Here is an 18,049-nt window from a genome sequence, read left to right as displayed (position 1 = left end):
ATTAAGTATTAGTAAAGATGTAAAATTGCTTGTTTTAAGCAAATCCAGTTCGAAGAACTGAAATGTAAATCAGTAGACAAAGTTAATGTTGTACTGGTTAGGCTTGAGATTATGTAAGTGTGTATCTACCTGTATATTTTTTAAGCCTGCACAAGTATCTAACAACATTAAGTAAAAAAAAAAAAGGTATAAAACTAACAACACTAGTTGGAAAAATTACTAGACACAACCTGAGTTATCTCATAAAATACAAATTTGCCTTTAGTGCTAGAAATGAGCATGTTCATAGCAAACAGATTCAAATAATAATAGATACTTGTAGTTTACTATTTTTGTAGTTTATTGTAGTTTACTATATAACTTGTAGTTATAATTTGAAAACTGAAAAATAAGATGTAGTGCCAAAAAACAGGATATTTATACACAGAAAAACATAAAATAATTCAAAGTATGTCATTAAAATAATGTGTTTATTGGTGATATTTTGTTGAAACATTTTTCCATACAAAGCTGGTTTCTCTCAGCATGTTGGACAACAGTAGCATTTTTTTCTTTTGTGCATACTTAATATGGCTTGATGAGACTTATGATGGTTTATCATGGATCGGGTTTTTCTTAGAAATGGTTTATATAAAGTTCCTAAATAATGAAATTATCTCCAGTCTTAATTCCCTTTGCAAAGTTTGAAATTTTTATCTCCATTTAAATATCCAATTATTTGTTTCTTCTAAATTCAGACATTTTATGGTGGAAACCAATTATTTCAGAAAAAAAGTTGTATGCACTATGTATAATTATTTTCAGAATATGTAATGCAATTTTTTCAGCCATCTGTTGGACTTTCTCAGCACTAAATAATAGTAAACACATTTAATCTTATTAATGTGTGGCAGACATTCCATTATTATAATCTTTAATTATACTTAATTTTATTTGAGTTGATCAAGTTCTCATAGTTGAAGAATTTCCTATTTCAAACCAAACCAATTACCAAATAATTCAGTAAAAGTTCTAAATTTTTTGGCAAAAGTAAACTTCTATGTATGTTTTTATTATATATGTTATAGGCTGAGTGATTAATAGGTCACTATTTATAATGCTTGACCATTATGGCTGTGTGCAGCCTGAAAAATATTGAGTAATTTATTAAATTGACATTATGAATAAAGCTACATTTCCTTTGAGCAATTTGATTTTCAAAAAGTCTCCACTTTTTCATTAAGAATTTATTTTTTATGAATTATTTTATAGTATTTTAAAAATAACACGTGATTTTTAAAAAGTAATTATTATTAACTGTATTAAGAAAACTAGTGTTATTAACGAAAAGTATGGTAGTATAAATTTTTATTGCTCATCAGCTTGTGACTGCATATCTATAAAGTCAACCTGACATCTTGAGTTCATTTCATTACTTAAAATTGATTACAAAGCTTTTCTTAGGAACATTCTGTTTTTTTCTGACAGATTTCACACAAGTTTAAGTAAATTTTCTCCCTTGTGATATTTTTATATTTTGTACTTAATTATTTTTCCATATGGTTTCCGATGCAATAGCCAATAGTAATATGGGCATCATTCAATATTTGAAATATTTCTTCAACGTGAATGTAATATTTAATTAAATTACTTTCTTTTACAGACACAATTAATTTTTCAATTTCTCTGTTAGATACAACTTCATATCTACAGTATATAAACATTGATATTCTTCTGGTAAGTTCAAAGTCACTTTGGTTTTTGATTTTCACTTTTTGGATCGTTGTCAAATAAGCATATGCTGATTTTATAAAAATCTGACTGTTCTGATCTATTGCTTCTAGTAACTTGTTTAATTGGTTGTTGAAGTGGTTATTCATATTACTTAATAACTGCTCCATAATAGTGTCCTTTTTTAAAAAAATAACAAATTTTAAAAAACAAAAGTAAAATTAAAATGTTGCACAAGATTAACTACTGCATGAATTTAAAATTCATTAGTAAATGCAATATGCATGCACAACTGAAATGCAAGTGCTAATTGGCTAGTCTGTCAAATGATCACTTCAAGTTATCATTATCACTTTGCTTGATCAGATGACAGAGGTATTTATAGTGACCGGTCAGAGTAATAAATTATGATAAAAAATTGAAATTTATTACAGCACCCAATTTTGTTTGTCATTATTGAAAATGCCCATATTAATCAATCACTTTTCATCTGTTTTAATACCAGACATTTTTTACTCCTATTGATTTATTTGCTGTGTCTTAATATATTGCCTTCTGCTCTGTATTATTTTAAAACATCTTCATTTTGTCCTACTGTTAACTATTCTTTAAATAACTACATAATAATTTTTAAAAATATAATTATATGTATATAATTAATTAAAATTACACACAATTACATTTGACTTTATTTCCTAACAATCTTTCAACGGAGTGGGAATCTTCTATCTAAAAATAAACAAGTATTCTTAATTAAAATTATCCATGTAATCTGTGTTAAAACCATCCAGTTAAAGAAAAATTATTTTGAATGTTTCTCAAAGTTTTTAGAACATTCCTCTTCAGTTTCTCTGACACATTAAAATTTTAGCATAAACTATTAAAAAACTCACTTTTAAAACAACAAAATGTCCAGGTCATTGACAAATTTATCTTCATAATCAGTATCTCTATTCACTTGAGAAGCACTTTTCCATTGTATTATCAAATATTCTCACCAAATGGTGTTGACTTCTATTCCTTCATTTTAATTCATTTTTTCTAGGTATTCAGTATTTGTATATGTTCTTTATCAATGTCACTATTATTATTATTATTATGTTGGGTTAAGTTAGATATACTCGGTTAACACCGGTGGCTAAGTACTATGCCAGACCAAAGTCAAGGCATAGTAACCAAAACAGAAATTAAAGAAGTGTATCAGTGTGTGTGTCTGTATTCAGGAATTTTCTCACAATATGACATGTATTCAATATAGTGGCCTTCTGTAGAGTGATGTATGTGTTTCTATTCAATTCTAATGTGCCCAGGCTTTTGTGTAGTGTGTGTGGTATGACACCTGTAGAGGAAAGAACAACAGGTACAATAAGCACCCTATCCATCCTCCACAGATGCCTTATTTCCTGGACGAGTTCTGTGTACTTGCTAATTTTTTCAGTGCATGCATTTTGTATATTGTGAGTGTTTGGAATGGATATGTCTATAATGTATGTGATTTTATTGTGTTTGTCAATGAGTGTGATGTCTGGTCTGTTGTGGTAAATTGTTTTATCTGTGATTATGGCTCTGTCGTAGTACATTTTGTGCGTGTTGTTTTCCAATACTGTCTGTGGAATGTATTTGTAGTATGGTTCGTGGATGTCTGCTAATTTGTGTTTCTTTGCAAGCTCTTGGTGTATTATATTTGCTACTTGGTTATGTCTGTGTAAATAATCTGTCTGTGCCAAGAGCTTGCAACCAGAGGTGATGTGTTGTATAGTTTCTGGCATGATGTGACATTTTCTGCATGTGTCATTTGTGAGTGTTGCATCTTTGAGTATGTGTTTTCTGTAGTTTTTAGTATTTATGACCTGATCCTGTATGGCAATCATGAATCCTTCCGTCTCCCCAAAGAGGCATCCCGAGCTAACCAGCTGTTTGACGCAGTTTTGTCAACAAAATCCTGGGCCAGATCGTAAGGATGCCTGCCATGGAGTGCCTTTCAAGCCCACGATTGCTTAATGGTGTCTATGCTTTTTATATGTTGTGTTGTGTCCATATGATGTGAGTGTAAGTTTAATGGTGTGTTATTCGAGTCTGCTAGAGTTACTGCTTTATGTAATTGTGATGTTTCTTGTTTTTTGTAGAAAAACTCTCGCAGTGACTGTATTTGTTTGTAGTGAAGGTTAACTATGTCAATCAGGCCACGTCCGCCATCTTTACGTGGAAGGGTTAATCTTTCTGTGGCAGATTTAGGATGATGTTGTTTATGCTTAGTAAGTGTTGTTCTTGTTTTCCTTTGGAGTTGCTCAAGATCAGTGTGAGTCCAATGTATAACTCCAAAAGAATATGTGAGTACTGGGATGACATATGTGTTTATTGCTTTAACTGTGTGTTTTGCATTTAATTGTGTTCTGAGAATAGCATTTAACCTACTTTGGTATTCTTTAATTAATCTTTGCTTTATTTGTGTATGTTCTGTTAGTTTGGCCTGTTGGAATCCTAAATACTTATAGAACTCGCCCTCTTCCATGGATTCAATAATGTCTCCATTTCCAAGTGCAAAATCTTCTTTCTTCAGGATTCCTTTTTCTATGTGAACTGTTTTGCATTTATCTAGGCCAAATTCCATTTGTATGTCCTTGGTGTATGAATGTGTGATTTGTAGGAGTTGATCAAGTTGTTTTTGTGTGGATGCATAAAGTTTTATGTCATCCATGTACATGAGATGTGACAGTGTAAACTGTGTTGTTTTTTCGTGTCTGATATTGTAACCATATTGCGTGTTGTTTAACATGTTGGATAATGGGTTCAGGGCTAAGCAGAACCAGAGAGGACTCAAGGAATCTCCTTAAAAAATTCCTCGCCTAATAAAAATTTGGTTTGTTTGTATGGAAGGTGTTACTAACCCTGAGATGTAGTGTTGTTCTCCAGTGCTGCATAGTGTTTTGAAAGAATGCAATGAGTGATGGATGTATTTTGTACATGTGTAGAATATGTAGCAGCCAACTGTGTGGAACACTGTCGAATGCTTTTCTGTAGTCTATATATGCCATGTGTATGTTTCTGTGTTGTTTGTGTGCTTGTCGTAGAATGACTGAATCTATGAGTAACTGTTCTTTGCATCCCCTGTGATTTCTACGGCAACCTTTTTGTTGTTCCGTTAGAATGTCGTGTTCTTCAACATGTTTGTATATTTTGTTTGCGATACAGGATGTCAATAATTTGTAGAGTGTTGGAAGACATGTAATTCGTCTGTATTGTGTGGGGTCTGTGGTATTGTTGTTTTTAGGTTTCATGTAGGTGATGCCCTGAGTAAGAAAATTTGGCATGTCTTGTGGATTGATGATGATGTGTGTTAGGTGTTTAGCTAGTTCCTGGTGCAGTGATGTAAACTTTTTGTACCAGAAATTGTGAATGTTGTCTACACCAGGTGTCTTCCAGTTGTGTGTTCTGTTAACAGTGTATTGGAAATCATGTATGTTTATTTCAACACAGGGCATAGTTGGTATGTTGTGCAAGTTTCTGTTCTCCTCCTCGATCCAGCCTGCATCAGCATTGTGCGTGACAGCACTGGACCAAAGAGAAGACCAATATGTTGTGAGTTCTTCTTCTGTTGGTGTGCCACTGTGCTGTGTATCAGTGTTTGCTTTGTTATTAATTTGTCTGTAAAAGAGTTTTTCATTGTTTGTAAATAATTTATTTTGTTGTTTTTGTAGTGTACATGTTTTGTATCGTTTGAGTCTATGTGCTTTGGCAGCAAGTTTTTGTTTTAGTGTATCAATGTATTCTGTAATGCGTGTGTTGTGATGTTCGTGTTTTGTATGTGTTTTTATTTTCTTGAAAATGTTTTTGAGCTGTTTCCTTAATTTGGGTGTTATGTTGTTTTTAGTGTATTGTGTCAGCCTGCCTAATTGCTGTCTAATGTCATTTATTTGTATTTCTATTCTTCTCTGCTAGGCAGGCTTGTGATAGTATTGTGTTTTCTGTGTATTTGTCTGTGACTGTACTTTCAGTCCATGGTGTGTCACTACTGTGACTGCCCCAGCATAAACTAATGTATGAATGTCTGCGAGTGTAGAAATTGAATGAATGTAGTGTGGTATTAAGTGAGTGTTTACATAATTTAGTGTTTTTCCTACTTCCTTTGACGTGTTGATTTTTGGTATTCGTGGTCGTTGTGTGGGATCTGTACCTGTATATTTAGTGAGTGTTTCCTGAAATATAAGTGAGAGCGTATTAACTAAATCCAAGTCTATGTTATCAGTGATGGATGAGGAAGTGTCTGTAGTATCATTAGTGGTAATTGTTGTATGTGTGTTATTATCAATGCTTGTTGCTGGATTATCCTGACAGGTTACATGATCTTCATTAATGTTAGATGTTTCTGTCTGTTGATGTATTTGATCAGCAACCTGTTGTTTGATAAGTTCAAGTGTTGTTTGTGGAATAAGGTTGTTGTGTATAATTGTTCTTTTTTGATCAACAACCCTTTGTTCAGTGACAGTGAGGTGAGGATATTGTTGTGTGAATTTATGGTGTAGTTGTTGTCTGTATGCTGTCATGTTTGTTTCAGTTTTGTGATCGTGTAATAAGTACGGATGATAAACTCGTTCATTTCTACTGTCCATTTCATCCGTTGGCGTGGTTTTCCAGCCTTTGTGGTCTGTGGATGCATTGCCACAGAAACACCAAGGCTGGGTTGGTTTCTCACATCTGTTGAGAGCATTGCAGTAGCCATGCTTGGGCCGGTGCTGCTTTCGCCACCGGTAACCAGGGGAGACTGTGGCCTATTTTTCGAATGTGAGCCTCTGCCTAACCCACGAACGCGGACCTTGTTAACCCGGGCGTTATTATTATTATTATTATTATTATTATTATGTTCTGCTATTGCTGAATTTTTGTATTTTAACTTAATTGCTCATTGATGTTTTTTAATCTTGCTTGTAAAGTTCTTCTGGTTTCGTTTGTGAAATATGTCTGGCATGTACAAGGAATAGAATAAACTAAATTTTTTTTTAAAATAATTTATTTATTGAGTATTTAGTTTTTATAATTTGTTTTAATTTTTGTTCCAATCTATGTTTTCCCACTGGAATAATTGCTTAAAAAAAAAAATAGTAAAAAATTTAATTTAAGTTTTTCAAATAAGCCTTTATAATTAAAAATAGTTATGTACTAATAGTTTATGTCTTTTTTTGTAATTAGTTGTACATTTTTTATTTTGTTTCATCAATTTATTGAATATTTTTTCTGGCTATTGATTCAACATAAAGGTCTTTCAAAATGTTAAAATAAAAGAATTATTAATGTTTTTATTTGTTATCTAGTTTAAAATTAAAAAATATAATGAATTAATTAACGATAATGAGAAGCAATAACTCTCAATTTCTTGCATGTGATGTGATGAGAGCTATGACTATTCTTATGTTAATATTTAAATAAAATCACTAGTTTTGAGCAGATGAACAAAGTTAAACATAAATTTAATAGTTCTTTTTCAGAAGTTCAATTTATTTTGTTTTTTTATTTCACTTCACCAGTAATGACATAATAAAGTTGAAAAACTTGGCAGCCGAACAAATTTCCTACAAATCAATACAGAATGTGCACAAAAGGAAATGCGATGTAAACAGCAGCAGATGGTAAGATTTATAACTGGTTCCAAAACCACTTGCCACTTTCTAACAGAAAAGAAATATTTCCAATATACTCAGAACTGAATTGCCATAGAAAAAATAGATAAGAAAAATACAATTGTAAAACTGATTTGGAAGATAAAAACTTTCACTATATTTTACTAGACTAAAAGGACAATTTGCAATTATTTATATACATACATAACTAAGAAGAATACATGAGGTGGTCCATTTTTAAGCAATCCAATAAAATGACACGAAAAATATACATCTTAAAAAAACTCATTGAACCTTGTGTTAGACTTCAAGGGGCTGCCACAAGATGGGAACAACATTTTTCGTTTAATTTTTTTTTTCTTTGTTCTCTGTTCTTTCTCATATTAAATATATTTTAAAAGTTCTCAATAACTATAATTATTATTTTTTTTATTCTTAGAAAATCTCTCAATGTGAAGCTAATTAGAGATCATAGGGAGTAGCTATATTTAATGCTGGTAAGTAAACTGTGTTTGTATAAAGTATGTGCATGTATTATAACAAATCCAATTATTTGTCACATTCTGCTAAGCATACACCCAACAAAGAATCAAAAAGAAAAGAAAAATTTGTTTTATTGTAGGTAGAATTACTAATGATGTTCTTTCAAGTTTACTGGTCATTGTTCATTGATTAACTTCATCAAAAAATCATCATTGCCTTTTCTCATTGTGTGTTTTCTGTTTCAGTTATTTCTGGTAGAAGCAACAGAAAAAAAATGAATGTTTAAAATATACTATTATATATATATAATAGTATATTTTTAACTTTCATTATATATATATATAAGCAAATAATATAAATTTTTAAAATTATTCTGGATATTTGGATATTCAGAAGTTTTCTTCAGAATAATGATGATATATTAAAAAAAAAAAAACTTCATGCAACAACAACTTGGAGAACAACAAAACATTCTTTTCTACAAGATTCTTCATTACAGTGCCATTTTCACTTTTTTCTATCAATTACTTTTACTTTGACTACATAATTACAACAATAATTATAACATACTGTATGCTTTACTTAATTGATACAGGAACAGGATATCTACATCAATTTTAAGCAACACAATTTAAATATATATTTTCCAGAACACATTACTTAATCTAAAAATTCCAATCTCTAGATTTAGTTATAATTAACATTACTCATGGGTTACAGAACAGCATTTCATGAATTTATAAAAATTTAATTAAATTTCATTGATCAGTCTGTATTTATTTGAAAAAACTTGGAATTAAAAATAAAATCATTTATCTCTAGCTAATTTACACTTTGTCAAAGATTGTTGTATTTTAATATAAAACGAGTAAATTGTAATAAATCCAAATTAATAAGATAAAATGTAATAAAAACTTATATTATAGTTGAAGCGTATAGATAATATTCATTATAAATTTAAAAGTTTTTCTTATTTATTTATTTAATAGTAATTTATCATAAAATTTATTATTATTTTCCATTTTAAATTATACTTTTACCCATGGAAAGAGTTGTTACATTAAGATAATTATATAACTTGTTGACTTTCCAACTTATATTTAATTCTATATAATTTGTTATTTAAATGTGATTATGATGGTGATGTAATTAGTGAAAAATGTTTGTTCTATTAATATTTTTATTTTAATCCAGTTAAAAACAAAAAGTGATTTATTAACATATAATAAAATTTTTAAATAAATATAAAATTCACAGCACTATTATTATGAATGATAATTCTTGTTAATTAGATAAACTTTTTGGATTATGTAATTACTATGAATTACATGTTTTTGTTTGAGAAACTTCAACAAAAAATATGATACATTCATGTAATACAGGTCAAATTACAAATAAAGGAACTTCCCAACTTACATAAATACATAACTTATGTAAGTTCTTCATTTACAGGAAAAAAGTCTCATAAAAAAAATAAAATTATTATAAAAATATTCAAAAGTATTTACATTTTTATGTGATTTCCAATATAAAGTATATTACTGAGAAACAATTTGACACACAAAAATCAGTTTACCATATTTTCACAATTAAACTTTGGGTTTATTTTTAAAACATGTATCCTCTGGGATTTATTTGAAGTCTAGTTTTTTTGAGGCTGAAGTTTATTACCTTTCAATATTTGACAAGTAGGTAAAAATTGAAATAAATATCTTAATTACTTGTACATTTTTCAAACTATCAGATTTTGCTGTTTATTGACTGTATTTATTGTGTACAGCTACAACACTTGAATAATTACTGTTCCCATACAGATTTAATATCTAAAAAAGCCTCAAAAACCTTTTAACATGCAGTCTTTTTATTAAATCATCTAATGCTTTCAGTCAGTTGATTGACCTTCAGGAAATAAATCAGATTTATAAAGAATGAATTGAATGTATGTTCCAAAATAGACAACTCTATTTTGGAACATATGTTCCAAAATAGATTTCTCTGTTTATAAATTGGAATGTTTTGATTTTTCCTGAAGGTTAATCAACTGATGAAAAACGTTAGATGATTTAATAAAAAGGAATGCATATTAAAAGAATTTTTGAGGTTTGTTGGTTTTTTAAGTGCAGACAGAGAAGAGTGATTTAATATCTTCTGGTTCAGTTGTCATGTTATCATTCGTCTGTTTCAATGTCATTAGCCAAAATCAAGATTTTGACTACCATCTTCTGGTTCAAATTCAACATCTCCAATTAGAGTTTTCCTAATTATCCTTTGATTAGTTCTTGATTAGTGAACTCAATTACAAGTTTCCCATCCTGAATATTCAACAATATTTATAATTTCATTTTCAAAAATATTCCCATAATTCCCTTAGAACAGAAAATGCTGTCTGATTCTAGACAATTTGAAAAGGTAGAATTTTAACTAAATTCCTTACCTGTTATTTTAAATTACACTACCCTATAAAGTGGAGTATTTTGACATGTTCCCTAGGCTGTTCAATCCTGGGTTTATTTTTAACAGCATGGGAACCTCTAATATCTTTATTACCTGGTATTTATTCCAAACCTGAAGTTTAGTCAAGGAAATGTGGTATATATGGGTTTGGAGTATGGGCATTTAAATAAATTAGTGAGTAATATGTTTTTGTAATGTGTAATAACAATAAATTTTAATTGAATTCATTGTTGTGTTATTAATGAGAGCTTGCATTTAAATCAAGGTTAGCTTAGAAATTTTCATGGAATGGCTTGACTTGGACATAAGGTCATCTCCATTGTGTTCTTAAAATATGTGTATGAAAGTTGAATAATAGAGTTGCATGTGATAAAAAGATGTTCTGTTTCCAGAGCTAAAAGTAAGTTATAAAATTTTTCTACCTTTTAAATAATTTTATATTTTTACAGTGTAATGTACAATGTATTTATAATATATTTTTACATAATAATGCATGAAATATGAGTCTACTGTTTTCATATTTTAAATAAACAGAAAACAAACAAAAATTAGTTCTTATAAATGACTTTGCTGTTAACAAAACTAGCAGACTATGTCATTGCACAAGAGCTTAAAATTTTTGTTTGTTAGCTGGAAATGAATGAAAGTGCATATTTGATGTATGTAAAGTAAGTCAGGAGGGTGAAAGTATACGAAAGAGTGAATTTCCCAAAAGTTGAGGACTGCCAGTAATGATCGGTAGTAGCAAATACACAATTTTTTCTAAATTTTATACAGATAATAGTAGTTCTTTTTTCTTTAAGAATGTATTCCTATGTAAAAGTTAACTTGCTTTATGCAATTTCATTTTATGTAACACTTTCTTGAAACCAATTAATTAATCATGTACTGAGTAACATATGTCTTTCCAACATTCTAATCTACAGAGAGTAAATGATCAAAATAGATATGATTTTACATTTTACTTCCAAAGCAAATGGAAACGAGAAGTAAAATGTAAAATTGCTTTTCATGCACTAAAATTTGGATTGGAGGTTTAATTTTTAATTTCTTACTGACTTATCACATAGCCTAATCAATGAACAAAACTGAATAGAAAATTCAATCATATTTTGCAAAATTTAGAAATTTACTTTTTTCTACACTGTTAAGTCCAAATCATTGAATTATTTTGAGTTACAGTAGAGCATCGATTACCCAACTCAACTGGGGACTGGGGTTGGTCGGATAACTGAAAAAAACGGATAACCAAAAAGTATGAAAAAATACATTATTAGTATAGTATATTAGTACTGTATATCGCTACTTCGCATTGAATTTTCATTGATGTTAAGCCTAACAAAATTTTTTTTAAAATAATAATTGTCGCTATTGTATCGTTAAAAATTATTTATTTATTTTGCACAAAATATAATACTGGCCTCCCATTCACGATCGAGCCAGTGTTGTCAGCTAAAACATGCAGAAATTTAACAAAAATAATATTAAAGTAGCCGAGACATAGCCATATATTGTAGCGCCACATCACTAGCAGACATTTGAATTTGCCAACTAGAACGTGGTCGGTTAACCAATGGTTAACCAATGTGACGGTTGATAGGGGGTCGTATAATCGATGCTCTACTGTATATCCAGTTAAATTTTTATTTCAGATTTACATTTACTAATATAGTTTAGCTTTGATTTGTACTAAAAAAATTTTAAAGCGAAATAAACAAAACCTATAGTGTGTTTGATATTCGAACTTCGTTTTTTTCTTACATATTTTCTTTATTTCATCTGGAATAATGATGATAATTTTAATGAGAGTGACTAACTATATTTAATTTCTGATTTATAATCATGAATTGCATGTTTAAAAATTCTGATCACAAGATAAATTTCTCTAAGATTATATCAGGATTTAAATTAATCTGCAGAATGTTTTTCTTATGTTATATATGTTATTAATTTAAGAACTATTTTTTTAAAATACTTTCTTTAACACAGAAGAAATTAATTATAATTACTTACTCTAAGGTCTTTAATTTGTAAAGAATATTAAAGCCATTATATTTTCTTATATTATTGATTTATATTTGAAGTATAATCACTTACTGGAATGTATTCTTCTAATCTGCCACCAGGAAATATGCCATAGAGTTTTGGTCCAAGTCGTCTTTCGGCCAGCATCATAAATATGACACTCTCTGTTACTGCTGAGTCTACACCACCATCATGAAGTTGTCCATACATACGAAGTAATACTTGACCAGGTTCTCCTATTAAAGGTGTATGAGTCTCTGGTAAGGAACAATAATAAAGCAAATTGCTCAAGCCACCACTAAAAACAAAAAATACATACATATATATAAGTATATAAGTAACTTGAAAACATGTATAAAAATATTGATCTTGCTAAATTAATATTTAATTTTAATATGAAAATTATGATAATTAAAAATTAATTCTAATATAATTTATTACTTGCATATAACACTTTATAAGTCAAGACAAAAAAAAATTCAGAAGAATCAAAAAATAACAAGAATTTTCCTTAAAATTAAATACCTTATTTTCTCAATTCTAATGTGCACCTCTTTTTTTGGGTTTTTCTGGTCTCAAAAACTGCAGTGCACATTAGAATCAAACACAAAGTCAACTTAATACAGCCTCATTCACATTGTTTGCTCTTCACTCTAATTGGCAATTCACATGTATTATGTCAGTAGGGACATGTACACATCATTACAGTTTTAATTTTGGTTTTGACAGTTTATTGGTCTTTTGACTTACAGCAAACAAAAGCTTAAGAACTAAACCAAATTTACAAGTTTAAATTTGTTAATTAGCAAAAAAAAAAATATCTTTTCAGAATAATCAAACTATTAAAATTTAAAACAAGATGTTTTATTATGTACCAAGCGTTTTTTTAAGTAAGTACTGTTTTGACATTAAAAGAACAAGTGTAATTTTTTTAACAATTTTTTTTCTTACAAGAAAGCTTGTACCTTAATCTACTTTTCAACATAATTTCCTCCAATACTAAGGCACTTGTTATATCATACAACCAGCTTCTGAATTCCATTCTCAAAGAAACCTGCTGCCTGATTTGCTAACCACTGCAGCACAGCTGTTTTAACTTCATCATTGACATAGTGCTGACTGCCTAGATGTTTTTTCAAGTGGAGAAACAAGTGGTAGTCACTAAGTGCTAGATCAGGGCTATATGGAGGGTGATCAATTTGTTCCCAGCCTTATGATGTGATAAAGTCTCAGGTTCGTTGAGCCATATGAACGGGCATTATCATGAAGCAAAACAATTCCCTTACTGAGCTTGCCAAGCCTTTTGTTTTGGATGACTAAATCATAAAGCATCTGTTTTCTCAAACTTTTGCATCAACTTTCTGCACCAAGTCTTCAGTACTGACAAACGGTTGCCCACTATGCTCCTTGTCATGGACATCAGTACGGCCATTTTTAAATGCTCTAACCCATTTTCTTATCATTCCATAGCTCATAATGTTTTTTCCATACATCTCACTAATTTTCCGATGAATGTCAGCTGCTTTCCGTCTTTCACATTAAGAAAACAAATCACTACATGTACTTCACAATCAGTGGGATTTTCAATTGTCTGAGGCATTTTAAACACACAAATAAATGCAAAACAAACAAATGCTTCCATAATTGCATCTGTGGCTAGCCAACAGATGTAGGTACTCAGCACACATTTGCGAAACACTAACCGCAGCACTATAGTGGTCCTATTTTAAAACGGTACTTACTTAAAAAACACATCTCATAAAACACTTATCTTGTTATTAATCCATAATCATAAAACTTTGATTTCAAAAAAAAGGAAAAAACAGTTTTTAAAATTTATCCCATAATTTTTTGAATTTATTAAATTATTAATGGATTGAAAAAAAGTTAATTGGAAATTAATTTTGATTATGTAAGAAAAAAATTATTAAAATGAAAACTGATAGAGTTGTTATAATTATTTATATTTTTATGCACTTTAATTTCATTTTCAGACTAATTCATTAACACCGGTCCTCAAATTGATGGCTGTACAAAACCAAGAAAAATAATGAAGGTTTGGGAAGAGTTTAATGTAAGCTTATTAGAAGTACTGTCAAATTTATGATTTTGTCTAACTAGCACAGTGTTTTTAAAATCACAAAATGTTTTAAAATTTGAATATGCTTATTTACGTTATATTGCACTAAAGACTCAGTCCTTAGAGACCTGTCTCTGACGTTTTGCAATGTTCATTTCCATGCTGCCTTTTATAGTACTAATTGTTCATGTGTATTAAAAGTGTATCGTGATCATACAGCATATTAAAACTACACAGTTTAATCGAAAATTTTCCTGGTCTATTTTAAGTAATTTTAAAATAGTTTAATGTCATAATGCAAAAACAACAATAAATCTTATTAAATGTATAAAATTAACTCACTAAAAATGTTTGTATGAGGTTTTAAAAACTGCCTTCAAAAAAGATACAAACAATTTGGCTGGAGGTAGGTAGTTAAGTTGCCATCTTGTGATAAATTTAATAATTAAAAATAAATTAATTTTTAATTTTAATTTAATATATTCTGGAAGAAAAGAATTGGCCTGGAGTGGAACTTGAACCCACAACTCCTGCTTACCACATGAAAAAAATCCAGCAGATCATTCAGTAATACATATGTATCGAATTGTTGTATATATTGTTATATCCACATATAAAATTAATCTCTGACTATAGGAACAAAAGAAAAAACTTCAGTAAACATTAAAAAGTTGTATAGTAGAAATGTGTAAATGTGTATTTTTCACATGCCACTTTCAATTAATTTTTTAAAGAAATTTATTTTTGTACAGTACATTATATGTTTTTGTTACAAATTTTATTTAACTTTACTTTATTTAAGATAATAAATTTTTTGATTTGTTTATTACATGTCTAAAGACAAAATCTTTTGGAATTTATGCATGCTTTCCTCAAATGCAAGTAAACCATGTCAACATTAAGTCAACATTTCACTTGTTTAAATCATAAGAAAATATGGATTTTTCAAAAATCAAAAAATTTCCATGTCTTCAGGTATGAAATGCCTGAGGGCATGCATTAGATAAATTATCTCAGGTACCTAGATAGCAAAAAGCAGTGTAGCTGGACAAAATAAAATATATACAGTGTTAAGTACTTGATATTTAGAAAGTTAAGAGGAAAAACATTCAAAATTAAAGACTATTTCCTTCCATAAACATCTTCATTTAAAATTTGTCTTCACTAGTAAAAAAAATCAAAAATCTATAAAACTACATTTTAAATTTCAATAATAATTAAGTATTAAAAGTATTATTAGAGTATTATTTTTGATACTCTAATAATACTTATTTATATTTTAGTCTGTAATAGTTCATTATTTCATATATATTACATAAATGAAAATCTATTTTCATGGTTATTATATTCACAATTTTAAAATATAAATAAATACTGAAATAGCAGATTATCAAACTAAATATAGCTATTACTAGTTAAAAATTCTAATAATTTTAAAAATATCATCATTAATGCAACAAAACATTAGGCAATATTTTTTTAACAATAACATTTTTATTTTGTTCGTATTCTAATATACACACCTTGTTCACAAGAAACCCAATAATGCTTGTAAATTCATAGAACAATCTGCTGGAAATGTGTGAACAAAGATGTATAGATTAAAATAGTTACTCCAGTTTCAGTTTTGATATCTATAAATAAATAAGTTATATATTTCTACTTATAAATATGCAAAACATGTGCTCTCTTATATAAAATAAAACTTAGTCTACTGTTTTAGTTACTGGTTATTGGACAAGACAGAAAGGAAGATGTCTTAGTTTCTTCTGCGCTTTATATGTACTCCACTGCAACAATCAATGACATACTGGCAAGAGCACTGGACTCAAAGTTCAATAGGGAGGTCAACCTATGCCTTCGTGCCTGAAATTGGCCATACTCCAGTGTGTTGTGATTGGCTTACGATGCAAATACTGACCAGACATGGGAGATTTCCCCACTTTGAGTCCAAGTTCGGACAAGGAGATGGTAGCTGCCCCTGTGGGTGCCCTCGTGGTGACACAAGGCACTATGTACTTGACTCTCTCTTATTGAGAACTTCTGCTGAGGGGCTGACCAAGTCGACTGGTCTAAGCCTTCTGAACGAGTACTTCAAATGCTAGCAGCTAGTAAAGGAAACTTATAGAAACTAAAGGAATTGATAGGAAAAGTAATAAATGGGTCTCTTTGATCTATAAGCTCAGTGGACGCACTGGGCAGGACCCCCTTTTCGAGGGAAGGGGACCCCACTGACCATCACTAAGAGCTGGTCTCTCTGGTCTCTATGTGCAGAACAGGCTGCATTATAAACATATGTCCATGTAAAAGGGTTGGACTTGAGAGCAAGGAAGGCAATGAAGGTCAGTGGTTCCTCTTGGGTTACTCCAGAACTGAAGCCAGAGTCAGAGCATAGGGTGATTCACTTGGGACTTTGTTCAATATCTCATGATTGTACGTGTACAGTCAGATTTGAACAACATATACAGTAATGTAAAGCATATCTTGGTCAGCTGCTTTATTGTGGAATACAGAACTGTTCAACTTGTGCTTCATTTTTATTTTATATGGAGCTATTCCACATAAGTATTCAGTTCTAAATGAAACCACTCAGTTTTTATTGTCACAGATTAACTTCATTCCACATTTTAGTTCCTTGTACACTCCAGTATAGAACAGACTAATTTTATGAAAACTATTTTGGAAAGAATTGGACTATCAGTTACATGAGAAGGAAAAAAAATTGAAATAGTCAGTGACTTTGAAAGACAAAATATTAATCTAATTAGGTTTCCGTTACTGGTTTTTTATAGACTTTAAAGAATTAAAAGCTAATGGCTTTCTTTCTTCAATAACACATCACACAAGGAACAGTTGATTTATATATATTTTATTAAAGGAAATGCCTTTCAAGTCTTAGTGACCCCTCTTCAGTCCTTAGACTTTACAAAAAATAAGGAGGTAGATTTGAGTTACATTATGCAAAATAATACATATTATTATGTATATGTAATATATATTATTTTGTATAATGTAACTCACATCTACCTCTTTTTTTTTTTTGTAAAGTCTAAGGACTGAAGAGGCATTTCCTTTAATAAAATATACATAAATCAACTGTTCCTTGTGTGATGTGTTACTGAAGAAAGAAAGCCATTAGCTTTTAATTCTTTAGTCTACGAAATATTAATGATGATGAATATAAAAATCATCTAGCTTTATGAAATATTTGTCACATTATTCCATAAAGCAAGATAGAAAATAGTTTTTAGGTGTAATAAATAAAGCTACACACATAGTTAAAACATGTCAATTTTATATATATATATATATAAAATTTGGTAGAATTGCCATGTTAGCATATATATGCTTGTAGTGCTATGTTTATACAACATAGCAAGAAAATGATTAGATTATAAATTTAAGATTTGCAGACAAACAAATTTAAAAGTTAAATCAACATTAATTTTGATTAAATTTGTCCATAACATATATATATAACAAAGTGATTAATACAGACATTATTCATAATGCCTGATTAATCACTTTGTCCATAACATATATATATAGCATACAAAGATCAAATATTTAATAAATTTCTTCATGAAAAGATTAACATACAAGACACAGAAGTAATTCTAGAATGGATCTCAACCAACAGCCTTCAAAGTATGTTTATCTAGCCTGTGTAGCTTCTTTGTGT

General features: G+C 29.5%; 1 protein-coding gene across 2 annotated transcripts in view; it reads right to left on the bottom strand.

Annotated features, from left to right (window-relative positions):
* The window catches only part of LOC136989324 (choline/ethanolamine kinase-like), a 78,835-nt gene that overhangs the window by 35,069 nt on the left and 25,717 nt on the right, over positions 1-18,049 (bottom strand). For both annotated transcript variants that reach the window (XM_067287448.1, XM_067287449.1), the window contains one exon: positions 12,360-12,585. In XM_067287448.1, coding sequence (XP_067143549.1) covers positions 12,360-12,585 — 226 coding nt within the window. The remainder of the gene's footprint in view (positions 1-12,359; positions 12,586-18,049) is intronic.

This window comes from Centruroides vittatus, unplaced genomic scaffold, assembly GCF_030686945.1.
Source record: "Centruroides vittatus isolate TY-2023 unplaced genomic scaffold, ASM3068694v2 scaffold_464, whole genome shotgun sequence".
Lineage (NCBI taxonomy): Eukaryota > Metazoa > Arthropoda > Arachnida > Scorpiones > Buthidae > Centruroides > Centruroides vittatus.
Note: the sequence above shows the minus strand (reverse complement) of the source record. Positions and strands in the feature narration are given on the sequence as shown.